The 27930-nt window shown below is 35.3% G+C and overlaps 1 protein-coding gene across 15 annotated transcripts in view; it reads left to right on the top strand.

Moving 5' to 3' along the window:
- The window catches only part of ERC1 (ELKS/RAB6-interacting/CAST family member 1), a 730429-nt gene that overhangs the window by 154453 nt on the left and 548046 nt on the right, over positions 1–27930 (top strand). For 7 of the 15 annotated variants that reach the window (XM_036907416.2, XM_057492541.1, XM_057492533.1 and 4 more), the window contains 3 exons: positions 11118–11273; positions 12464–12556; positions 15782–15949. In XM_036907416.2, the coding sequence (XP_036763311.2) occupies positions 11118–11273; positions 12464–12556; positions 15782–15949 (417 nt within the window). The remainder of the gene's footprint in view (positions 1–11117; positions 11274–12463; positions 12557–15781; positions 15950–27930) is intronic. The other 8 variants (XM_057492538.1, XM_057492537.1, XM_057492536.1 and 5 more) reach the window with 2 other exon arrangements.

Genomic DNA, 27930 nt, shown 5'->3' with positions numbered 1-27930 from the left:
ATGGACCTAAGAGACATCTACAGAACACTCCACCCAAAAGCAACAGGATACACATTCTTCTCAAGTGCACATGGAACATTTTTCAGAATAGATCCCATACTAGGCCACAAAAAGAGGCTCAGTAAATTCAAAAAGATTGAAATTGTACCAACTAGTTTACAGACCACAAAGTTATGAAACTAGAAATAAATTATACAAAGAAAATGAAAAAGTCCACAGACACATGGAAGCTTAACAACATGCTCCTAAATAATCAATGGATCAATGACCAAATAAAACAGAGATCAGGCAATACATGGAGACAAATGAAAACAATAATTCAACACCACAAAATCTGTGGGACACAGCAAAGGCTGTGCTAAGAGGGAAGTATACTGGAGTAGAGTCCTACCTCAGGAAAAAAGAACAATCTCATATGAACAGTTTAAACTCACAATTAACAAAATTAGAGAAAGAACAAACGAGGCCCAAAGTAAGTAGAAGGAGAGACATAATGAAGATTAGAGCAGAAATAAATTAAATCAACAAGAATAAAACAATAGAAAGGATCAATGAAAACAGGTTCTGATTCGTCGAGAAAATAAAATAACTTCCTAGCCAGACTGATTAAGGAAAAAATAGAGAGTACACACATAAACAGAATCAGAAATGAGAAAGGAAAAAATGAGTATGGATACCACAGAAATACAAAGAATTATTAGAGAATACTATGAAAAATTATATGCTAACAAATTGGATAACCTAGAAGAAATCGATAACTTTCTAGAAAAATACAAACTTCCAAGGCTGACCCAGGAAGAAACAGAAATCTGAACAGACCAATTATCAGCAATGAAATTGAATTGGTAATCAAAAAAGTACCTACGAACAAAACCCCTGGACCAGATGCCTTCACAGTTGAACTTTATCCAACATATAGTGAAGACCTAATAACCATCCTCCTTAAAGTTTTCCAAAATGTAGAAGAGGGAATACTTCCAAACTCATTTTATGAGGCGAGCATCACTCTAGTACGAAAACTAGGCAAAAACACCACAATAAAAGAAAATTACAGACCAATAACCTTGACGAACATACATGTAAAAATACTCAGCAAAATATTAGCAAATCAAATTAAAAAACTAATTCATAAAGGTCATCCATCATGATCAGGTAGGATTTATTCTAGGGATGCAAGGATGGTACAATATTGGAAAATCCATCAAGATCATCTACCCCATCAAAAAAAAAGGACAAAAACCACATGATCCTGAAAAACCATTCAACAAAATTCAACATCCATTCATGATAAAAACTCTCACCAAAATGGGTATAGAGGGCAAGTACCTCAACATAATAAATGCCATATGTGATAAACCCACAGCGAACATCATCCTTAACAATGAGAAGCTGAAAGCTTTTCCTTTAAGATCAGGAACAAAACAAGGATGTCCACTCTCCCCACTTTTATGCAACATAGTTCTGGAGGTTGTAGCCCTGGCAATCAGACAGCACAAAGAAATAAAAGATTGTTAAGGAAGAAGTTAAACTGTCACTGTTTGCAGATGACATGATATTGTACATAGAAAACCCTAAAGAATCCACCCCAGAACAACTAGAACTAATAATTCATCAAAGTTTCAGGATACAAAATTAATACACAGAAATCTCTTGTATTCCTATACACTAATGATGAACTAGCAGAAAGATTAATCAGGAAAACAATCCCATTCACAATTTTATCAAAAAGAATAAAATGCCTAGGAATAGACCTAACCAAGGAAGTGAAAGACCTATACCCTGAAAACTCCAAAACACTCATGAGAGTAATTAAAGAAGATACCAATAAATGGAAACACATCCCGTGCTCATGGATAGGAAGAATTAATATAGTCAAAATGACCATCCTGACTAAAGCAACCTACAGATTAAGTGCATTCCATATCAAAATATGAATGGCATTTTTCAACGAACTAGAGCAAATAGTTCTAAAATTCATATGGAACCACAGAAGTCCCTGAATAGCCAAAGAAATCCTGAGAAGGAGGCATAAAGCTGGAGGCATTACGCTCCCTGACTTCAAGCTCTACTAGAAAGCCACAGTAATCAAGACAATTTGGTCCTGGCACAAGAATAGACACATAGACTAATGGAACAAAATAGAGATCCCAGGTATAAACCCAACCTTATATGGTCAATTAATATATGATAAAGGGAAAATGACGGCCTCTTCAACAACTGGTGTTTGCATTACTGGACAGCTACATGTAAGAGAATGAAACTGGGTTATTGTCTAACTCCATACACAAAAGTAAAATCAAAATAGATGAAATACCTGAATGTAAGTCATGAAAACATAAAACTCTTAGAAGAAAATAGAGGCAAAATCTCTTTATTTTAAAATTTACTTATTTATTTTGTTTTGGTATAATTAATATACAATTACATGAGCAACATTGTGATTACTACATTTCCCACATTATCAAGTCCCTACCGCATACCCCATTACAGCCACTGTCCATCAGCATAGTAAGATGCTATAGAATCACTACTCGTCTTCTCTGTGCTATACTGCCTTCTCTGTGCCCCCCTGCTACAGTATGTGAGCTAATCGTAATACTCCTTATTCTCCTTATCCCTCCCTTACTACCCACCACCCCCAGTCCCTTTCCCTTTCACAACTGTTAGTCCATTCTTGGGTTCTGTGAGTCTGCTGCTTGTTTTGTCCCTTCAGCTTTTGCTTTATTCTTATGATCCACAGATGAATGTAATCATTTGGTACTGTCTTTCTCCGCCTGGCTTATTTCACTGAGCATAATACCCTTTAGCTCCATGTTGTTGCAAATGGTAGGATTTGTTTTCTTCTTATGGCTGAATAATATTCCATTGTATATATTTACCACCTCTCCTTTATCCATTCATCTACTGATGGACACTTAAGGTTGCTTCCATTTCTTGATTATTGTAAATAGTGCTGCGATAAACATAAGGGTGCATATGTCTTTTTGAAACTGGGATCCTGCATTCTTAGGGTAAATTCGTAGGAGTGGAATTCCTGGGTCAAAAGTTATATCTATTTTTAGTTTTTTGAGGAACTTCTATACTGCTTTCCACAATGGTTGAACTATTTTACATTCCCACCAGCAGTGTAGGAGGGTTCCCCTTTCTCTGCATCCTCTCCAGCATTTGTTGTTCCTATTCTTTTCTATGTTGGCCATCCTAACTGGTGTGAGGTGATATCTCATTATCGTTTTAATTTGCATTTCCCTCATAATTAGTGACATGGAGCATCTTTTCATGTGCCTGTTGGCCATCTGAATTTTCTCTTTGGAGAAGTGTTTGTTCAGATCTTCCACCCATTTTTTAATAGGGTTATTTGCTTTTTGGGTGTTGAGGCATATGAGTTCTTTATGTATTTTGGATGTTAACCCTGTGCCAGATATGTCTTTACAAATATATTCTTCCATACTGTAGGATGCCTTTTTGTTCTACTGATAGTGTCCTTTGCTGTACAGAAGCTTTTTAGCATGATGTAGTCCCATTTGTTCATTTTTGTTTTTGTTTCCTGTGTCCGAGGAGTTGCGTTCAGGAAAAAGTTGCTCATTTTTATATTTAAGAGATTTTTGCCTATGTTTTCTTCTACAAGTTTTATGGTTTCATTACTAACATTCAGGTCTTTGATCCATTTCAAGTTTACTTTTCTGTTTGGGGTAAGACAATAATCCAGTTTCATTCTCTTTCATTTAACTGTCCAGTTTTCCCACCACCAGCTGTTGATGAGGCTGTCATTTCCCCATTGTATATCCATGGCTCCTTTATCATATATTAATTGACCATATATGGTTGGGTTTATATCAGGGCTCTCTAGTCTGTTCCATTGGTCTATCGGTCTGTTCTTTTGCCAGTACCAAATTATCTTGATTACTGTGGCTTTGTAGTAGAGCTTGAAGTCAGGGAGCATAATTCCCCCTGCTTTATTCTTCCTTCTCAGGATTGCTTTGGTTATTCTGGGTCTTTTGTGGTTCCATATGAATTTTAGAATGATTTTCTCTAGTTCGTTGCAGAATGCTGTTGGTATTTTGATAGGCACTGCATTGAATCTGTAGATTGCTTTAGGCAGGATGGTCATTTTGACAATACTAATTCTTCCTATCCATGAGCATGGGATGTGTTTCCATTTATTGGTATCATGTTTAATTTCTCTCCCGAGTATCTTGTAGTTTTTGCAGTATAGGTCTGTCACTTCCTTGGTTAGGTTTATTCCTAGGTATTTTATTCTTTTTGATGCTATTGTGAATGGAATTGTTTTCCTAATTTCTCTTTCTTCTAGTTCATCATTAGTGTATAGGAATGACACAGATTCCTGTGTATTAATTTTGTATCCTCTAACTTTGCTGAATTCAGATATTAGATCTAGTAGTTTTGGATTGGATTCTTTAGGGTTTTTTAATGTAAATATCATGTCATCTGCAAACAGGGACAGGTTGACTTCTTCCTTGCCAATCTGGATGCCTTTTATTACTTGGTTTTGTCTGATTGCCGTGGCTAGGACCTCCAGTACTATGTTGAATAAAAGTGGGGAGAGTGGGCATCCTTGTCTTGTTCCCGATCTTAAAGGAAAAGCTTTCAACTTCTCGCTGTTAAGTATAATATTGGCTGTGGGTTTGTCATATATGGGCTTTATTATGTTGAGATACTTGCCCTCTATACCCAATTTGTTGAGAGTTTTTATTATGGATGGATGTTGAATTTTGTCGAATGCTTTTTTAGTATCTTTGGAGATAATTGTCGTTTTTGTCCTTCTTTTCATTGATGTGGTGGATAATGTTGATGGATTTTCAAATGTTGTATCATCCCTACATCCCTGGGATTAATTCTACTTGATCATGATGGATGATCTTTTTCATGTAATTTTTAATTCAGTTTGCTAATGTTTTGTTTAGTATTTTTGCCTCTATATTCATCAGTGATATTGGTCTGTAATTTTCTTTTTTGTGTGTTGTCTTTGCCTGGTTTTGGTATTAGAGTAATGTTGGTTTTGTTGAATGAGTTTGGGAGTATTCCTTCCTCTTGTACTCTTTGGAAAACTTTGAGGAGGACGGATCTTAGGTCTTCACTAAATGCTTGATAATTTTCAGCAGTGAAACCATATGGTTCAGGGAGTTTTGTTCTCAGATAGTTTTTCAATTACCAATTCAATTTCCTTGCTGGTATTTGGTCTATTCAGATTTTCTGTTTCTTTCTGAGTCAGCTTTTGAAGGTTGTATTTTTCTAAAAAGTTGTATATTTCTTCCAGGTTATCCAGTTTGGTAGCATATAATATTTCATAGTATTCTCTAATAATTTTTTGTATTTCTGTGTTGTCTGTGATGATTTTTTCTTTTCTAATTTCTGATTCTCTTTATGTGTGTAGACTCTCTTTTTCTCGATAAGTCTGGCTCGGTGTTTATCTATTTTTATTTTCTCAAAAAACCATCTCCTGCCTTCATTGATTTATTGTATTCTTTTATTCTTCTCAATTTTATTTATTTCTGTTCTAATCTTTGTTTTGTCCCTTTCTTCTACTGACTTTGGGCCTCATTTGTTCTTCCTTTTTGTAGTTTCATTAATTGTGAGTTTAGACCATACATTTGGGATCATTCTTTTTTCCTTAGGTAGGCCTGTATTGCGATATACTTGTCCCTTAGTATGATCTTCGCTGCATCCCACAGATTTTGCGGTGTTGAATTATTGTTGTCATTTGTCTCCATATATTTCTTGATCTCCGTTTTTATTTGGTCATTGATCCATTGATTATTTAAGAACGTGTTATTATGCCTTCATGAGTTTGTTGCCTTTTTCGTTTTCTTTGTATAATTTATTTCTAGTTTTATACCTTTGTTATCTGAGAAGCTGGTTGGTACAATTTCAAATCTTTTTGAATTTACTGAAGCTCTTTTTGTGGCCTAGAATGGGATCTATTCTGGAAAATGTTCCATGTGCCCTTGAGAAGACTGTGTATCCTGTTACTTTAGGATAGAGTGTTCTTTAGATGTCCGTTAGGTCCATCTGTTCTAATACATTGTTCAGTGCCTCTGTCTCTATTTATTTTTCTCTCTGGTTGATCTGTCCTTTGAAGTGAGTGGTGTGTTGAAGTCTCCTAAAATGAATGCATTCCATTCTATTTCCCCCTTTAATTCTGTTAGTGTTTGTTTCACATATGTAGGTGATCCTGTGTGTTGGGTGGATAGATATTTATAATGGTTATATCCTCTTTTTGGACTGACCCTTTTATCATTATGTAATGTCTTCCTTGTTTCTTGTTACTTTCTTTGTTTTGAAGTCTATATTTTGTGTGATACATATACTGCAACTCCTACTTTTTTCTCCCTTTTCGTCGCATGAAATATCTTTTTCCATCCCTCTACTTTCATTCAGTGTATGTCTTTGTGTTTGAAGTGATTCTCTTATATGCAGCATGTAGACTGATCTTGTTTTTTTATCCATTAAGTGACTACGTATTTTGATTGGTGCATTCAGACCATTTCCATTTAGGGTGATTATTGATAGGTATGTACTTATTGCCATTGCAGGCTTTAAATTCTTGGTTACCAAAGTTCAAGGGTAATTCCCTTACTGTCTAACAGTCTAATTTAACTCACTTAGTATGCTGTTATTACACAACCTAAAGGTTCTTTTTTTTCTCCTTTTTCTTCCTCCTCCATTCTTCATATATTATTTATCATATTCTGTACTCTTTGTCTATCTGTTGATTGACTTTGGAGGTAGTTGATTTGATTTTGCATCTGCTTAGTAATGAATTGTTCTACTTTGCTCTGGTTTTATTACTCCTGGTTACAGCTATTTAGCAGTCCCTCCAAAGTACACTGTGAGGTGGTTTTTGGGAGCTAAATTCTCTCAGCTTTTGCTTATCTGAAAATTTTTTAATACCTTCTTCAAATTCAAATATGATAACATGCTGGGTAGAGTATTCTTGGTTCAAGGCCCTTGTTTTTCATTGCATTAAATATATTATGCCACTCCTTTCTGGCCTGTAAGGTTTCTGTTGAGAAATCTGATGATAGTCTGATGGGTTTTTCTTTGTATGTGTTCTTTTTTCTCTCTGTAGCTGCTTTTCACAGTGTGTCTTTGTCCTTAATCTTTGCTGTTTTAATTATTATATGTCTTGGTTTTGTCTTCCTTGCATTCCTTCTGTTTGGAGATCTGAATCTCCATGTCCTGAGAGACTATCTCTTTCCTCAGAAGGGGGAAGTTTTCAGCAATTGCCTCATCAATAACAGTTTCTGTCCCTTTTTCTCTCTTCTTCTTCTGGTACCCCTATAACTCAAATATTGTTCTGTTTGGCATGGTCACACAGTTCTCTCAATATTGTTTCATTCTCAGAGATCCTTTTTTCTCTCTGTGCCTCAGCTTCTTTGTATTCCTCTTCTCTAATTTCTTTTCCATTTACCATCTCTTCTACTATATCGAATCTGCTTTTAAATCCCTCCATTGTATGTTTCATTTCAGATACAAAATATCTTAATGATTGAATCTCTATCTTAAATTCTTCCCAGAGTTCTTGGATATTTTTCTGTACATCCATGAGCATGTTTATGATTTTTATTTTGCACTGTTTTTCAGGAAGATTGGTGAGTTCGGTTTTATTTGGCCTTTTTCTGGGGTTTGTGAGGTTTTGGTCTGAACCTTGTTCCTTTGACATTTCATATTTTTATGTGGCACCGTCTAGTGCCCAGAAGGCCTAGTCTCTGGATCTGCTCATCCCCTGGAGTGAGGTTGGGGGTCACAGGGGCCTGGCACTGGTCCCTGGGGGGAGGAAAGAGCTGTTTCCCGATTCCCAGGTGCAGTGCATTTCTCCAGTGTCAGAGTCAGTGGGCTGAGCAGGCAGGTATAAGTCTCTGTGCTTTCCGTCTCTAACTGTTGTAGGTGTGGCCTCCCTCTGGCTGTCCTGATGCCGGCGCAATGTCTGGTGGTTTGCGATCTGGTGCCGGTAGGCCAGGAAGAAGGCACAGCTGGATGCGTGTCACAGTGGGGGGCCTCGGAGCTGAGTAGCCAGCCAAGGGGACGGAGCCCCTGAAGTTCATGAAAGTTCCCAACCTGCTGGGCAGAGTTTGCCCAAGAACCTTGTCCGCCTATCCCTTGTCCCACGTGGGAAGCTCCATGCAGACCCCGCCCCTTCAGCAGTCCTCTCACTGCTAGGAAGCTTCTCAGACCGCCCGTGTTTCTTTTGTCCCAGAGTGGCCGGATATGGATCCCCATCCTCCACAAATGGCCTGAATCTCAGTCTCTGAAGCACTCCGCCTGTAGCGTCTCCACAACCCCACCATCCTCCATAGCACCACACAATGTAGGTTTGTGTTGTAGAACAGATCTCCAGGGCTGCATGTTCAGCAGTTCTAGGCTTCCACCCACTCCCCACTTATTTTCTCTTCCTCCCGTTGGTGAGCTCAGGTTAGGGAAGGGCTTGGGCACTGCCAGATCAAGGCTTTGGTATGTTACCCTGTTTCCCGAGGTTGGCTCTGTTCTCCAGGTGTATGCAGTGTGTTGCAGCCTTCTTTCCTGTTGCTGTTTTAGGATTAGCTGTATTAAGTATATTTTCATACTATATGTGGTTTTTGGAGGTGTTCTCTGTCTCACCTCTCATGCCACCATTTTGAATTCTGGCAAAAATCTCTTAAATATAAACTTGAGCAACTTTTTCCGGAACGCAACTCCTCGGGCAAGGGAAACAAAAGCAAAAATGAACAAATGGGACTAAAGCTAAAAACTTCTGTATAGGAAAGGATACCATGAGCAGAACAAAAAGACATCCTACAGTCTGGGAGAACATGTTTATAAACGACATATCTGAAAATGGGTTAACATCCAAAATATATAAAGAACTTACATGCTTCAACACCCAAAAAGTAAATACCCCCTATTAAAAAATGGGTAGAGGATCTGAACAGACACTTCTCCAAAGAAGAAATTCAGATGGCTGACAGGCACATGAAAAGGTGCTCCACATTTCTAATTATCAGGGAAATGCAAATTAAAACCCCAATGAGATATCCCCTCACACCAGTTAGGATGGCCAACATTGAAAAGAGTAGGTACAAGAAATGCTGGTAAGGATGCGGAGAAAGGGGAATCCTCCTACACCTCTTTTGGGAATGTAAATTAATTCAACGATTGTGGAAAGCAATATGGAGTTTCCTCAGAAAACTGAAAATACAAATACCATTTGACCCAGTAATTCCATTCCTAGGAATTTATCAAAAGGAAACAAGTTTTCCGATTCAAAAAGGCATATGCACCCCTGTTTATTGCAGCAGTATTTATAATAGCCTAGATATGGAAGCAACCTAAGTGTCCATCAGTAGATGAATGGACAAAAATTATGTGGTATATATACACAATGGAATACTATTCAGGCATAAGAAGAAAACAAATCCTACCTTTTGCAATAACATGGATGGAGCTGGAGGATATTATAAGCCAGGCGGAGAAAGACAAGTACCACATTATTTCCCTCATTTGTGGAGTGTAACAACGAAGGAAGACTGAGAGAGCAAACAGCAGCAGACTCACAGACTGTCTAAGAAAGGACTATCAGTTATGAAAGGGGAGGGTTGGGGGAGGGCGGGTGAGGAGGGAGGGAAAAGGTGATTGTGGAGTATTATGATTGGTACACATTGTGTGTGGGGGATCAGCGGGAAGACAGTGTAGCACAGAGAAGGCAAGTAGTGACTCTGTGGCATCTTACTACATTGATGGACAGGGACTTCAATGGGTAATGGGGCGGACTTGATAATATGGATGAATGTAGTAACCACATTGTTTTTCGTGTGAAACCTTCATAAGAGTGTATATCATTGATACTTTAATAAAAAAAGTTGTATGTGGATTTTCGACTGTGTGGGTGGGTCAGCTTTCCAACCCCTGTTGTTGTTCAATGGTCAATTGTAGTTTATTTCTTCTTCATGGGCCAAGAGATTGCCTGAGGCCCAGAAACTTTAAATGACTACATCAAAATTCTGGTTTAGGTTTAGAATATCTCTTGTTTGTATTAATTCTGTACACTCATTTTGAATAAAATGTAAGTTTAATATGTATAGATTTGTAAAAGAAAATTTTTCTGGTGATACGTCAAAGGTAATACAATGGAAGACAGAGGAGTACATCTTTTTACTATCCCCAAGCCAAAAACAGCAAGTTGTTATTGCCTGATGATAAACCCTTTAACTTTTTTCTGCATGTTTTAAGAATTACGATAACAAGGGAAGTTTATCCCGAAAACCTCTTACAAAGTGCAAAAGGAACTCAGTCTGAAAATTATTTAAGGAGTGATCTCTATAAAAATCCAAATAAAAGAAAGCTATCCTTAATTTATGCTCTTTAAGAAGTCTTTATTTGTTTCATTGAATAGATATGAAACTATAGACATAAAAATATTCTATGTGGGAGTTTTTCTGTAATTGATGACATCTACAGTAATATGGGCACAAACTAGATACTTTGACAAACAAAACCAAGAAATGTAGTATAAAAGGATGTCTAGGAAGTAGTATTTGTGGTGGTGATGATATATTTACAAGAACAACGTTGTTTCTTTTTTAAAATTATTATGAAATATTTCAAATGTGTGGAGAAGTACAGAAAATGAGGTTACTAATAGAAACAGTAGCTGTTACTGTAATTAATCATCCCTTTTTCTGCAATGGGATGTTATTGTATAAATCTTCAAAACCCTCTTACTCTTTTCAGGGTCACAAAGTAAAATAATAAAATATTATAGCCAGAAAACGTTTTACTATTACTATTAAAAAAATCTTTCAGTAGAAATTTTGACCATAAAAACGTTAACCACTTTTCCATTGTTTCCAGTTTATTGTTTAATTGTCTCAACTTTAATCAGAAGGGTGCAAAATGGAGGGAAGGGGTAGAAGAAAAAATAATTTTTTAGATGTGTCTCTCCTGCTCCCACCCAAATGGTCATAAAGGATATATTTTTAGAAGCAAGGCACCAATGCTACACAGCAATTTTTCTACATACTTGATTATCTTGTTAAATTTAACATCTGGAAAGAGAGGTTGTTCAACTTTTCTGATTTTTTCTTAATGAATATTTTCATGTCTAAATCTTCTATTATCTTTAGGATTCAAAAATTTCCTCTATGGAGCGTGGGCTCCGAGACTTGGAAGAGGAGATTCAGATGCTGAAATCAAATGGGGCTTTGAGTACTGAAGAACGGGAGGAGGAAATGAAGCAAATGGAACTGTATCGAAGCCATTCTAAATTTATGAAAAATAAGGTAATGGTATATGACAGTGTGATTTTTAAAAGGGGCTTGAAAAATTGATACATTTGTACTTCCTTAGTGATGATGAAGAACTTCACACTTTTTTATCAAACTACAGGGAGGCTACCTCTAATGTAATTCTTTCAAATGGAACTTCCCAGAATTAAAGTAACAATTACTGATGTTGTATAGCCGGTAGGAGGCTGTTACGTTTTGTTACAGTTTAGCATTTCATAACTATCAGTACTTATGAGGTGATTTAGTAGAATTATATCCACATGAGCTTTTTTTTTTTCCATTATTTGAGACATCAGGTTTACTTCTTGTGAAGTATTTTAAAAGTCAAAACCCTAATAGGCTGAACCTAGTTCCACCCATTCTACCTCTTGCCTTTTTAACCTGAAATGACTTAAATGAAATCACATTTTCCCTTCAAGTACAGTTCCATAAAGGAAAATCCTTTGTTCTATTCTTTGGGGAAGATCCATTTGTAGGCTTATTGTTTCCCATGTACAGGTATTTGTACAGTAAGATAGGTGCCAGTGAGACATGTCAGTCTGTATATAAACTCAGCCACACTATTCCTTCCTTTTATCGAAAGTCATTTTAATTTGATTCTATAAACTAGGCACATTGGAGGATTTAGTCTATTACAGGTATCAGTTAACCAAGTTTGTTATCAATTTACCAAATAATTAAAAATCACAATTATAATTATAAAGTATTATCTAAAAAATAAGTACTCCTCCACCCCAATTGTATTGGTTCCCCAGTTTCTCAGAACTGAAAACTGAAAGAATGATACAGTTACAATTCCCCCTTTCCAGTTGCCAGGTTCTTGCCTTGGAACCCACAACTGGCATGTAACTCTGTAGAATATTCCTCTATTATTTTAAGAATCTGTTATCAATGACCACTACCAATTTCATGTTAATTTTAGAACTTAAAAATTCACACATCCAACTTTCTATTAGTTTGTGTTTTTCGCCCTGCTTTCCATTTGCTGATTAGCACATTTTAGTCGATTAAGAAACCCTGTGAAATAGACAAACCGTCTAGGGTACTTTGAAGAGGGAATTAGGGGAACTGATTTGATTGTGTTATATAAGCTATTGTTATTTCCAGTTACTGCACTGGCTCAAAAGCAGGTAAGAAGACCCAAGTTGACACATAAGTGAAAAAGAATAACAATTTCGTGACAGGTAGAGCAACTGAAGGAGGAGCTAAGTTCGAAAGAGGCTCAAGGGGAGGAGCTGAAAAAGAGAGCGGCTGGTCTCCAGGCTGAGGTCTTTGCCGTAAGATTTACTCTCTGTGTGCAGTGTGCCCACAGTGGGACCCTGCTGGCTCTTCTGGCTTCTGGGTGGCTTACACTTTCACTCTCTATGGTTGGCAGCTTTGCCCAATACTAGCACTAACCAGCCTGCTCTGCTCTTTAACTGACTCCTGTTCCCAGTTTGATCCATACATCACTTTGTGTGCAGTGAGCCCACACATATTCTGGAAGCCCTGTACCTCGTTCTTCATTTTTGCTTCTGTCACTGGATGGATGATACTTCAAAGCTTGTGTTTTCTCAACTTCTTTGCCATTATAGGTACTTGTTGATGTATATGAATGGTCATCACCTTCTTTTGTGGTACAGGCACATGCAGGTGTTCTGGGTCCATCACCTCTGTGGATCTGAAATTCTTTTTCTTTTAACTGAAGTATAATTGACATGTAACTTTATATTGATTTCAGTGTATAACATAATTTGATATTTTATATATATTGCACAATGATCTACACAATAAGCCTAGTTAATATCCCTTACCATACACGGTTGCAATTTTTTTCTTCTTGTGATGAGAGCTCTTAAGATCTACTCTTTTGAATTAGGAGTTCTTGAGTAAAGTGCTTTACCTTCATATGTAGAAATCTTTTAAGTCCCTTCTAGCTGTTGTTGCAACAAATGTTACTTTCTTTAGAATAGATGTATAGAAAGTGATTAACTTATTTAGAGTTAACCTAGTGAATTAGAATTAGTGCAAAACTTTGTGAAGTCTCTAAATCTAGCTCTATCTTCTGTCTAGTGAACTTAAAGTTCCACTTCAAAATACAATAAAAGAATAAAGTAATAAAATAGCTAACAGTTGAACACTTATTACAAGCATTTTATAACCTTCTAATGTAGGTATCTTATTAATCCCAATTGAACATGAGGAAACTGAAGTAAGAGAGTGGTCCTTAAGAAGCACAGCTAACAAGAGGCAGAGTTTGACTTTAACACATGCAGTCTGGTTCTACACCTGTGTTGGTAAGCTCTTCACTCTACCTCCCTACAATAGGCCATGCACACCATATGTCACACACATTTTTGTCTGAAAAAACTGCTTCTGAAAATAATTGTGGGATGAGATAGGAATGCAGCATTAAAAAAAACGTGTTAATCTGAAGTGTTTGCTATTTATGGTCTGCTTCATAGTATAGTGATAGAAAATAGTATAGATAGAAAAGTGAAGTATTTTGTCTGAAAGGGTCTAATTTTGGTTTAGGTTAACTGTGTTGTCACACAGAGAAGTTACAGAGAAGTTGATCTGTAACTTTTTTTCCTTAGCTATTATTGATCATTTCATTGTTATGTTAAACAATAGACTAAGCACATTCCATACATTATTTTATTTAATCTCTAAACAATATAATAGCATTAGTTTACTTTCTCCATATTACTGATTATGCAAAGATGTACTCATCTTTATGTGTGATTGACTGCAAAGCCTTACACTCCTAACTTTTAAGGAAAATTTGTGTTTCTAAACTCTGCTTTCCATTTAGAATATTTCCTTCCCTTTCTCAGTCTTTATGGTCAATTTAGGATTATTTGAAGATTATTTAATAATGCAGATAATGAGGAAAATTGAGATTTTCTATTTATTTGATCATGTTTTGGAGGTACCCGGAAATCTGTTTACTCTTTAGACCATAGTTCTTTAGCTGAGGAGCTGGTAACATTTTGAACATTTCTCCTGAATATTCATTCATACAATAAATGAGTTTTTAGCACAGTCTGTATGTAAAGGATGGGATAATACTAATGTGTGTTTTTTATTGGTAAAGAGATGTTGTGAAAGATGCCACACCATTGCAGTATGTAGTAACTCCTGGGTATATATCTGTATTACAGATGGAAGTAGCTGTCATTTCTGATTGTCTTACACTGATATTCTTAGTATTCTCAAGTATTTTGCGTACAATAAGGCATACAGAAATATTTGTTACATGAGTGAATAACTGTATCTATGAATACATTTCATACATAAGAGAACAGTGCTTGTCTTCCTGCAGAAGCAGAGTAAATTAGGAATTTTAGTGCTTCTTTAAAGTCTAATTTTAATTAAAGTAATATTTATTTCATACTTTCTCATGGGAAATTGTTCTCAAAAGCCTTGACCCTTATACCTAAAGTATTAAAATTAAGATACATTCAATTAAAAAAATAAAAAGTACTCTTAATTTCATCAGTGATATTGAAATTACTGACTTCTTGTCAAATTTATATTTCTAATAACCTGTCTTTCAGCACACAGCTGCCTTGGTAGGCAGTAGATGGTAGGATGTAAAAGCAGATGGGATTTCTGTTTAGCTGACTTCCATTTAGGATAAAAAGACTATTTGAAAATTTCTTAGGAAAACAGAGGAAACATAAAGGAGATGTTTGAAATAAAATGTTTTCTAAGTTAAGGTGAGATAAATTTATGGGAGAATGAGTGACATCTATTGATGGATTACTCTGTCAGAGCAGTTCAAATTCAAATTACACATGTAGAATCTTAGAGAATGTGATTTTTATGCTCTATATTTAGATCATATCCTTTTATCCATTTAGTTGGTATGTCATGTTGTAGGTGATACAACTTTGCAGGTGGAATTTTTTTTAGGTTAGTACTCCTAACTCATCAAAATTATAGGATTTTTAAAAAGCACATGTTTATAATTCCTTATAACACTGAAGGTGGCTTTTAAGATAAGGATTTCATCTAAACTTTTATTTGAGAATGTTAAAAAACAAAAAATACAGCACTGCAGCTTTTGAATTTAAATGTCAATACTAGGATGTTTCTTTTTTTCCTTCTTTATTATGCCTACACTAATCTTGCTTTATGTTCTGAAGAGGTCTGACTTAATAATGAAAACTGTGTTATATCAGCACAATGGTGTTCAGATGCTTGCTTCTGTCTCACAGTATTCTAATTGAATTGGGATTTTTCTTTCTCCATTCCTTTTCTAAGGGTTTTAAAGAATGTTGAGGAGACAGTATAAATGAAAACCAGTAATTTCCCTATTTGTTGAATAACTTTGTTATTTTGCGGGGTGTGGAGGTGGGTATCCAAAATTAGATGATGCAAAAAGATGAATTCTGTCCTATTGTAAAATTAGTGCTGCATTTCATTTCCTATCTTGTGACTCCAATCTGTCAAAGATCCAAGTCAAAGGTGGTAGTTTCATTTCTTTTCTCCTTACAGAATCTTATTTTCTTCTGTAGATTGGTCAGGTGAAGCAGGAGCTGTCTAGAAAGGATACAGAACTACTAGCCCTACAGACAAAGCTAGAAACACTCACGAACCAGTTCTCAGACAGTAAGCAACACATCGAAGTGCTGAAGGAGTCCTTGACTGCTAAGGAACAGCGGGCTGCCATCCTGCAGACCGAGGTAAAAAGAATTCTGTAATTTGCAGGGAGTTGATTCCTGGGCATCTTTTCATGTGTACTAGCTGTGCTGTTTTTGTTATGTTTAGATTCGGGTGATATGAATAATGTTATGATTAATTTTTAGGATAGTGATTAGGTATTATACTAAAATATAACCATCTTGTTTTAGTTCTCAGATCTAGCAAATTAAAACTGGTGCACTTCATATGTTTTTAATACTTTGGACTTTCATTAAGTCTGTACTTCTAAGTGTACCTTAAACTAACATGAAATGAAAAGATAGTTGTGAAAGAGAAATCTCAATGACGCTTTTGTTCTCAACCATTGTGAATCTTTTGGTCATCTATAGCAGTGCGCTTGGTTACCCTATATTTGGATTATTTAAGGTTCTTAGATTTTGATGCTATGTATAGCTTTAAGTGGGTACACTATAGAATCTAGATTCTAGGTAAATCTCATTCGGAACTACAGATCATCAGGCAACATGCCTTCATGTCCTGTTTGAAATGAAGTTAGTATTTTTAGAAATCTTAGATTATCTTGCCTGTGAGCTCTGATTTCAGGTAGCAATATGCTAAATAATTCTAGACATATAAGAATCTATCATATTTGCTGTGATCAAAGAGAAGGTATTAGTGATGCTATTGGAATTTACTGTCTTAATGTACATGTTTCTTAAAGATCTCAGTGAAATAGAGAATTTAGGTAGAAATAGGTAAGTAGTTCTGTTTTATAGAAGAAAAACAAAGCATACAGTGTGGATTAACTTCTTCTCTTAAAGATCCAGACCTAGGTAAATAAAGGCCCAGTTTGATGGAAAAAAGGAATAGGAGTTAAAAGAATGCATAAGAACATCTAAGACCCAGAAAATCAGAATCTTCAAGTGAGGAATGGGGAAATGACTGAAACTATTTCCTGTACTATTTCATTTTTGCACAGTTTGAGACTTTGTTGAAAATGAGAGATGTGGAAGATGTATTTGTAATTTTCCTTACAAGCTATGCTTTTTTCTATTTCAGTAATGTTTTACTTTATCATGACATAAGCTCCATTTCACCTCACAAGGATATTTTGGGTATAAGTAAGGTTTTGGCTCTGGAGTCAGAGTTACTGAGTTTGGAATTTAGCTTTACTACTAATCCCATGGGCATGATTCTGGGCATGTTATTTAACTTCATTGTGCTTTACTTTTCATATCTGTAAAATGAAGAGAATAGGCTTGTCGACCTTATAAGATTGTTGTTAGGATTAAGCTAGTTTATTCATGCCTGGTGTTCGACACAAAGGCCTGTTAGTTATTGTCGTCATTGTAATTCTTGTAATAAAATCAGCTAATGTACATAAACTGTTCAAAATGGTAAGAGAAAGTAGTTGGTTTTCTTTTCATTGGCATACATTTTATTTAGAAGATCTGCTCTTTCATATTTTTATTAAACTAAATTTAGGTTTATTCAGGGAATTGCAAATAAAAAATTATCTGGAGAATGTTACCTGCAAACTTACTAATTTATAACTTTATTAGCCTTTTTAACTGCAGTAACTGGTATACATGCAGTACAACAAAAGAGTCAGAAGAGGGTGCCAGTGTTTCAGACATGAGCCCACATCCAGGTTAGGATGAAGTGGCAGGTGTGTGAACCAGAGAAACAGGCAATTGGTTACTGATAATGCAAACATTTAAAAGCTTGTCACAGTCTAATAAATGACTTTTTCCCTTGGCAATCCATCCTTCTCCTTTGTACCCCTCTCAAATAACGTTCTTATTAGCTAGGTCTCACACAGATGGACTTGTGATTAGTTTCTTGTACCACAGAGAACAAAGACTGTAGTTGTGGTCATTCTTGAATGGTTTTTATATTTGTTGTTAGCCATTGTGGGTATAACTGAGTTTCAGTGATTATCCCTGTAAGTTACTAGGATAACTGCTCAAATATAACCATTCATTCCAATAGATAACAGTATAAAAGCTAACTTCCTTTTTTGAATTTGGGATGATTATATAAATGTAATATGCCTGTTTATTAACATTCACATTTTTTTCTTAGATTACTCTGGTGACACTTTACAAGGGTCAGTTTTCCCAAAGCAACTTCATGTGGTAGAGCCTAATAAGAGGCAGTTTGAACCAACTCTTTGAAAATTCTCACATGTTTTTATAATATGCTCTTGATTGATTTTGTCCTTTTCTCTGCAGCTAGCCTAGACTTTGATCTAACTCTCAAATCACTAAATTAAACACATATGAGAAAGGACATGGATCAAGGAGTTAAAAATTTAAAAAAAAATCATTTAAGGAAAAAGGGATAGGGGAAAAGACCTGGTTTTCTTCCTGTTCACGGTTCAGGGAATGAGGCTTTCTTGTGTTGGGCAGTGTACAATGTACAATATACAAAATCTATGGAATTGCTACTATTTTATGAATATCTCTTAATCTGTTTACCTTCACAGAGGTGGTCTGGATGTAGTAGTGGTGGTTAGAAGCATGGGCTTTGGAGTCAGAACTAAGCTTGAAATGTAACTCTCTATGTTTATTATATGTGACCTTGGATTAAGTACTTTACTTTTTTAATCCTCCATTTCCTCATTTGTAAATGAGAATACTTTTTAAGGTTGTGTGGAATTACATTATGTACATATCTAATATTTATGTATTATAATATATATTATATATTACTATATATAATATATGGCATATATTGTGTATAATATGTTTCTATTTATATATAGCTATGTTAATAGATGTTTACTTATGTAGTTCTTGTCTGAATTTGAAGAGAAATATTAAATATCAGTGGGTTAAAGTTAAAAAGAAAAACCTTAGAGTTTATAAGCACTTCTGTTTTCCCCCTATTTGATCCTTGGATTAAAGGTATGGGTTAGACAAGATAAGTATGGTCTTGCTTTTATAGTTGAGAATTATGTAAAATTTTAAAGTAGCACTTTACTTTTGATTGGTGCTTGTGGCCAATCTTACTCGTAACCCTGGGACTTCAGATATTGTTTACGATATTTTCAGGAAATTTTCTATTTTATGCCCATTTTTCTGTTTCTAAATCTTGATGACATACCATGGGCCCTCTGTTGAATTTATTTTCTGGCAGAGCTAGTTTTGTCAGTAAATTAAAATGATGGAGACCTTAACTGCCTCAGATAGTACCACTTTTTTCTTATCCAAGAAACTGAGTTTTGAAATTCTGTTTATTATAGGAGAACGTTACTATCCATATCTTATCTTAGTGACAGAGAAAGTGGTTCTTCTTCCACAGTTGAGTTGGGGTCAGCATCTAGCACAAAGTAAAGAACGGCCTTGTTTTGGGGTGTTCAGGCACTGGAGCTTCTGAGCTGTTGTTTGCCATGAGCTTTCCACTCAGAGTCCCAACCAGTGCCCCAGTCTGCTGTCTTCTTCAAGCTAGAATTCCGACTTCCACAGTATACTTAGAGTTAGTATTACATTCTTAGGACTTGAGTGTACTTTGGAGATCATCTAGTCTTTTCATAATTGAAACTCTATATAAGGTAATGCCTAACATTGAGTGCTTTCTGTGTACCATGCAGGGGGCATGTATTTTCTTTCATTTACTCAGTTAATCCTCACAATAATCTTATAAAAATTAAGACTTCTTGTGACATTTTATAGATGGCTGCATTGACCCTAGAGATATTATGGTTACATGACTAATTTCCTGATTACAGGATTCAGAACCTGAACAATTAAAACTCTAAAACTTACATCTTTGGTCATAATGCCTCCCTCTGAGGAATCTGTTATATGTGTGTATATATGAAACAACTGCTCAGAATAAAGAGGATTTGGTGCCATGTGATGGTTTGGGATATTTTTCAAGTGACTGTTCTCTCTCAGATTGTTCTAGCTGGCTCACTGCCCTGTCACCACTGTCAGCAGTGCATAGCCTCAAAGGAATTTCCTCGTAGGAGTGTAGGTAGGTGCTGCAGAGTAACACTGTTGTGATTTCAAGCCAGTTTGAGATGGTGGACTGACCCAAGTTCTGAGTGCTCCTCCTTCTCTCCAAATTCTATCTATCCCTGAGTAGAAAATTGCTTTAGAAAAAGAGTGTTGGCAAAGGAGAGGTACGTGTTATTACACCAGAGGCTTTCTGACCTGGGGGGCTTGCTTTCCGCCCCTACTAGTCCACCCCACTCACAGTAGTGATGGAGCAGTGTCGTGTTTGGGGAGGTGTAGTTAATGATAAGCTTAAGAAAATGACATGAAAATGTAAGTGTAAGTATGAGTGTTAATACAGCACGAGAATAAAAACAATGTATAAGTTGCAGATCACCAGTATAAAACTTAATGTCCCCAGTGGATGATAGAAAAGAATGGGGTAGGGTTGGAGGTTTGAGGAGAAATAAGATGGTAAGTAGACACAGTGAAAAGTTTTAGCTGAAATACTTATGAATAACGGGAAAGGCAGTAAATATAGTGAACTAAATCAAAATATGTTTCAGTTGGGCTAAAAAATAAGATACAGAAATAAACTGTCAATAAGAGTTAAGCATAAGACAAGAGGAAATATCAAAATTAAAAATAAAAGAATAGAAAACATTGAGAAAATAAAAAAGCAAGAAAATATGCCTCCCAAAACCTTCAACCTGCTTTATGTTAACATTAATTATCTTTTAAGGCCTAGAAGTTAAAAAGCACACTGCAATGTTACTTATAAAAGAAACAGTAGATCAGGAAAATACAGTGGTTGTAAGCATTAATGCACAGCAACATTGCTTTTAAGTGTATAAAGCAACAGTGGGGAGTTGTAGTTGGTCATTAGTATTTGACCAAAGATAAACAATTATATGTTCACACTAATAGGCACTATGTGAATCTTGTATTAAAAAATGAAGAATATGCAATATTTTTAAGATCTTACTGAAAAGAGGTACTAGGTCATAGAGGAAACCTCAAAATTCTCTAGAATTAAAGTCACAAGGATCCCTTATGCAGCCAAATTAGAAATCAGCAATGAAGAATTGCAGCACAGAACCAAAATAAGTCTGGAATCTGAAAATGTACTAAGTGGCTCTTAGGTTAAAGGAGAAATATTGAATAGAGAGCAGAAGAAAATCTGTGGGCTGTAACATAATATTTAGAGAAAAATTTTAGTTTTTAACATACTTATCAGGAAAAAAGAATGAAAGTAAATAAGCTAAGTATTCAAATCAGGAAATTAGGAAAAGAGCAACAGAATTAAATTCAAAGAAACAATAAGATGGAGAGTAATAGATAATAAGTCAGAAATCAGAGAATAAAACAAAACCAAGAGTTAATTTAAAAAAGTTAATCAGATAGGAACCACTCTTACAGAATGATGAAGAAATAACTACTAGTTGCACAGCGTTAAAAGTAATAAAAAGACAATGATGAACAATTCTAATAAACTCACAAAGCTAGAAGAAATAAATACACTTCTGGAAAATATGACAGAGTAGTTTCAAGAGATAATAGAAAACATGAACATCAATCACTATAGAAGTTAAAATGGTTATCAACCTCAGCCCTAACTTCTTCAGAATCCTAAGACCTAGATGACTTTCCAGGAGAGCTTTATTAAACATTCAAAAATAGATAGCAATTTTTCTATTCAAGTTGTTCTAAAAAGCAGAAAAACTGAGAAAGCCCAAGACTACAAAAGGTTATGAGGGAAAACAAATTGAGAGATAAATGATATAATTTACTACTATAAGGACATCAATTCTTACTAAGTTAATATACATGTATTTTTCAATTCCAATGAAAATACCTTGGAGTATTTTTTTTAAGAAATCATTTTATTTAAAATTTTACATGGATGAGTCACAAAAAGGTGTATGATTCCACTTTTATGAGATACCTAGAGAAGTCAGATTTCATGGAGATAGAAGTGGAATTATGGTTGCTATGGGCTGGGAGGAATGGAGAGTTTTTTAATGGTTCAGAGTTTTTGTTTTGCAAAACAAGACTTCTGGAGTTTGGTTGTACAACAGTGTGAATGTACTGAACACCACTGAACTGTATGCTTAAAAATGGTTAGATGGCAAATATGTGTATTTTACCACAATCAAAAATAATTTCACGGACAAATATAGCTATTTTAATGTTAAAGTGAAGAAAAAAAAGAAAAGATGGGAGACCTGCCCTATTAGATGTGAAGATATACTACAGAGCCATAAACCAAACCAAATCAAACAATTCACCTCAGAAGAGTATATTACTGGAACAGGAATGGGCAGATAGATAAGTGGGAAAAAAGTTTGAAATAAGAGGCATTTATGGAGGGGGTGTTTTACAATAGTGTAAATTAAGTTAGTGTTAGAAAACTGACTGACATACTATGTGGAGAATAAAGTTGGCCACCTACTTCATACCAGGTAAAACAGTGGACTCCAGATTGATTCAAGGCCTGAGTTGAAAGCTCATCAACAAAATGTTGTTGCTTAGGTAAGATATCTTAAATAACTCCATTAAATTTAAGTATTTCTGTATAAGAAACTGTTGTCAAAGTTAACAAATGTGTGACTGACTGGGAGAAGATATTTTCAGTGCCTGCCAGAATAACAAGGATTGAAGTACAGAATAAAAAAAGGATGCTTGCATATTAGTAAGATAAAAGGCATAGAGACCACAGGGAAGGAGAGAAGGATTTGAACAGGCAGTAACAGACAAGAAAACCTAAGTGGTTAACATATATAGCATGAGATTTTTCAATCTCATTAGTAAACAGAGAAATACAGATTTTAAAGACAATGAAATAGTGCATTCCATTAGTCACATTGATAAAAATGAGAAATGAGATAATATTCAGTGCCTTTAAGGATTTAGGCTAACAAACATAATGGCATAGTTGGTCCTAGTAATCCTACTCCTGACTGTATTCCCCAGAGAAAATTCCTCATTGGACCACAAGCTCTCATGTATAAGGATGTTCACTACAGAATGGGGAGTTGAAGTGTTTATCACTTAGGGGGGTTGGATAAGTAAAATACAGTGATGTGCACCATGGAATACTAGTTACAGGTCAAAAGCGTGATCTAGAAGAATACATAGGATCATGGATATATATTTTTAAAAAGTAAGAAGCAGAATGAGGTATATAGCATTCATATAAACTAAAACACATATGAATACAAAAGTAAAGCTCTGTATTTCTAAGATACATGCATATTCAAGAACCTATTAAACACATTAGAATGATTGCATATTGAAGGGAGAATGGATATTGGATGTGAAATGAAAATAATAATAAAACAGTAGTAAAACTTGGCGTGGATGAATGATAGTTTTAAGTCAGTTGAGGATTAAGAGTAATTTAACTCTTTCTCCAAGTTGATAAAAGTTCAAAACCAGTAATTCTGACTGTAAGGTAAGTTGGATATGGTCTATTACCACATTGAAACTCAGAGTTGATTTGGCTGATCTCTGACAGGGCAAATGTCCCTATTTTCCTCATCCCTTCCAACACTGAGCATCTGTCAACAAGGACCCTACATGATAGATGTAAAGGAATGTCTCTACTATTTTTAAAGTCCCTGTAAATATAAAATTATTTCAAAATAAAAAGTTAAAATACAAAACAAGGACCCTACACTAGGGTCGTTATGAAGGGTTATTATTTTCGGTAACCAAGGGGCTTGGATTTTAATGGTGACATATGGGCAGCAGAGAGACCTTGGGTCTAAATGGGGTGGGGAAATGAGACTCCTGTATAAATCCAGGACTTTCTTGAGAGAGGGTAGCCTAGAAAAAATTCCTCCTACCAGTGTTAGTTTATAATATGAGAAATGGACTTAACTCACCTGGCCTTTGAGCTGGAGGAAAAGGTTTTCCCTTGTGTAGGTCTGAATTTGAATATAGGTAGCTTCTCTCAGGGGACAGAGTTTCAACCTAGTCCACATAGGTTCCCACAGATAAAAGCCCTGGTTAGAATGAACTTACAACCCTAAATTATTTAATCACCTGTGGAATTTAATTTATCCTGAACCAGTATCAGAAGTAAAAACCAATAGAGTGATTAGACCCTTAGGAACATTGGATAATAGAATGAAACTGTAAATTAATGGCTAAAATAAAGAATGGACTAGAAAGCATGTGAGCACTCTCCAGAATGAATGAGAAGATACAACTTACTGGGATGTTGTCTTAGAATGATAGAGAGTAAAAGCTGATGCAGTGTAATAAAGGTAGCACCAGATGTTTAGTGTCTCTTAATCTTGACTTTGCCACTTAGTTTATGTAAATTTATACTTACTGTGTTTCACCTTCATCTGTGAGAAGAAAAACAGCATTAACTTAGAGTGTTGTGAGAATTAAATGAGATAATACATGTATAAGGTAGCACTAAGTAAATATTAATTATTGTTATTATTAAATATGTAAAGGATTGAAAACCTGGGCAAAGAGCAAAACACTATAAATAATACCAGGCAGGTTGTTAAAGAACAAAACAGCATTTTAGACATGAAATATAACTAAAGTGAAAATACTTTTATAGCAGATAGGACAGTTAGTGAATTTCACTGCAGATAGAAGGGCAGTTAGTGAATTGGAAGATAGATCTGATGAGAAATTATCCAGAGAGCAATAGGACAGATAAAAAGAACTCATTGAAGATAAATCTTTGGAAATAGAAGTCTTACTTATGTCTATGGCAGTTTCAAAAGGAGAGGGTAGAGGAATGAGAGGCAATTTTAAAAGAGATAATTGTTGAGATTTTTTCTGACTTGATAAGAATGGACCTTCAGTTCAGGAGCAAATAATTATTGAGAAGGAAATATCCACACCTACGTATAATAGTTAAACCATAGATGAGCCAATTTAAAACGCCCCCAGAGAGAAAATATAGTTCACTTCTGAAGGACTAACAGGCCAGCAGTGACAACAGGTGTGAGAATATGGTAGAGTAAAATCTTCACAAAGTTTAGGGGCAAACAATGGTGACTCATAATTCTGTACCCAGCTAAACTGTCATTCATTAATGGAGGTAGAATAAAGACTTTTTTTTCAGACTAACTCCAACTGAGTTTATAGGTTATGGATCCATGTAGAAGAACTGCTAAAAAGAAAGAAATTGTATCTAGAAGGAAAGAGTGAGATGTAAGAAAGAACAGTAGGTAAAGGACATTAATGTGACATGTAGGAAAAAATAATCATTATATCAATGTAAGAATTTGGCACAGGGCTAACAACAGTAGTGCCATTAAAACCCAAACTCCAAAATTAATTGAGGTTTATCCAGTAAGAGTGAAGATTGGAGAAAGTTCATGGAAGAGCTTTTCAGTTGCTTCTACTTGTTGGTATTACATTGCTAGTAGATGATAGAGCAGGTAAGTCTCTGCATATAGATTGTTTTTGTCTTCTGCATGAAGAAGACCATCACAGGACTGAAAAATGTGGATGTATAATTAATAGTGGAAATAGTGGAAGATAAAAATGAAGCCCAAGATGTGTGAAAAAGAGAAATTTTTAGAAAAACACCCAAGAGATCTACAACTTTGCTACTCAGTATGTGGTTCTAACACCAGCTATATTGGCTCACATAAAAGCTTGTTAGAAACACAGAATCTTGAGTCCTGCTTCAGACCTACTGAATTAGAGTCTGCATTTTAACAGTTTCCTCAGTTTGAGAGGTGCTATACGTTTCTTTAGTTTTTTAGCTAGTGTAGTTTAAACCCCAAATACAAATAAAACCACTGGTCTGTTACTGATCATCATTGAGGTACCATAAAGATGAGAGAGGTTTCTGGGATTGGCTTTGAGCAAATGTCATTTTGCTTTTCAAAGAAGAGAAGAAAGAGGGTTGCCACATGTATATACAACCTAATCTTGTCCTAAGTGCAATTTGAAAATGGAATATTGGAGGACCTTGAAGTACAAGTGGTGATCACTAAAAGTCAGCATTAAACTAGGTCATCTCAGACTAATTTTTATATTCTTCCTTGGTAGAATTTCTGGTCTTGAAGATCATGAATATATGGGAGACATGTATATATACAAGGCACTGTCAAGGCAATATAAATTGGATGGAGAAATGTAAGCTGGATAAGGTGATAATTAGTTTTCTTCACAGCTGTAAAATGACTTTTTCCAAAAAATAGTGTTTAATGATGTATATTAACCTACATATAAGTTTCTGATAGTATCTCATCTCTCTCTAACCTTGACTCTTTGTTAAATATTTTTATTAATAAATTGGATGGAAAAAAGTATGGGGGAGGGGTGCATGTTAGATAAGAAATTCAGCATCCCCAAAAATCTTTAAAGAACAGAGGCTAAATCAAGCAGGATAAAATTTAATATTAAGACTAAAAATCTTCAGCTTTCTATTTGCCTGTACCTCTCTCCAATAGAAAGCTAGCAAAAACAAAATGAAACCAAAAACATAAAAAGCAAAATGAAACTATTTAAGTAATCCTTCAATATTTATATAGTGTCTGCCAGATCCAAGTGTCTTCCCCCCACAACAAACCAAAAACCATTTGCAATCTTCAGTTTTTAAAAAAGTGTCTAGAAATAAGGATGAGGTGGTCAGATAACACCTAAAATAGGAGTTCTGGGAATAATGATTTAAGGGACATCAGCACACTTCAGCCTTTTTAGATAGAGTCTGAAATCATGTTATATCAAGGAACAGCTGAAGATTAGCTTGGAAAATAAATGCTCTTGGGGGGAGTTTGTGGTAGTCTGCACGGGTGGAATGGCTATTATGTGGAAGAGAATCTGGCCTTAGGGGTTGAACTTTGGCCAGTGGATAAAACTACAGAAAAACATTTTTTTTTAGCTTCAAGATAAAAGACAAATACTTGTTAAAAGCAGAGCATGGGCAAGCCTCTAGAGAGGAACTGTGTGTCTGGTTTTCCCTGGAGGTGTTCAAATACTCGAGAGGCCCGCTTGAAAGAGGTATTGTATAAAGAGACTCAGGCTTTAGATGAGAGATTGAGTCAGGTGACCTTCAAGTGTCCTTCCATTTTGGAGATACTCTCTGTGATTCTCAGGTTTTTACCTAGAGAGGTCTGTCAGGCTTAGTTGATCTTAGTTCTGATACCAGAATAAGGAAGTGTTACAGGTGTGTTGGCTTAGAGGAGTCAAAGTAGAAGAACTAGGTTGGCTGACTGCCTTGCATTACTTGATTTGCAGAGACCAAGAGTATTAACATTTCTACTGGGGCTGCATAGCTGAATACAGCTTATTCACAGTACACTTTATTTAGCCATTATTGTTGTCTTATTTGTCTACTATGGATTTCCAAGGGAAAGTGGGTGGAGATGATACTGACATTGTATTGACATTGATTTTTTTAGATTATAAATTTGGACTTTTTCTTTTTTTTAAATAAAGGACAGATAAACTGTGTACTGTGCAAAACTATATTTCTTTTTTTTTTTTTTTTTTTAAATAATAATTTTTTTATTGAAGGGTAGTTGACGCACAGTATTACATTACATTAGTTTCAAGTGTACAACACAGTGGTAGAACATTTATATACATAATTCGAGGTTCCGGCTATCACCCTACCAAGCTGTTACATTATCTTGACTATATTCCTTATGCTATACATTACATCCCGGTTACTTATTTATTTTACCATTGGAAGTCTGTCCATTTTTTTTTTTTTTTTTTTTTTTTTTTTTTGTGAGGGCATCTCTCATATTTATTGATCAAATGATTGTTAACGACAATAAAATTCTGTATAGGGGAGTCAATGCTCAATGCACAATCATTAATCCACCCCAAGCCTAATTTTCGTCAGTCTCCAATCTTCTGAGGTATAGCAAACAAGTTCTTACATGGAGAACAAATTCTTACATAATGAATAAGTTACATAGTGAACAGTACAAGGGCAGTCATCACAGAAACTTTCAGTTTTGCTCATGCATTATGAACTCTAAACAGTCAGTTCAAATATGAATACTCATTTGGTTTTTATACTTGATTTATGTGTGGATACTACATTTCTCTCTTTATTATTATTATTTTTAATAAAATGCTGAAGT

This window comes from Manis pentadactyla, chromosome 14 (genome assembly GCF_030020395.1).
Source record: "Manis pentadactyla isolate mManPen7 chromosome 14, mManPen7.hap1, whole genome shotgun sequence".
Classification (NCBI taxonomy): domain Eukaryota; kingdom Metazoa; phylum Chordata; class Mammalia; order Pholidota; family Manidae; genus Manis; species Manis pentadactyla.
Note: the sequence above shows the minus strand (reverse complement) of the source record. Positions and strands in the feature narration are given on the sequence as shown.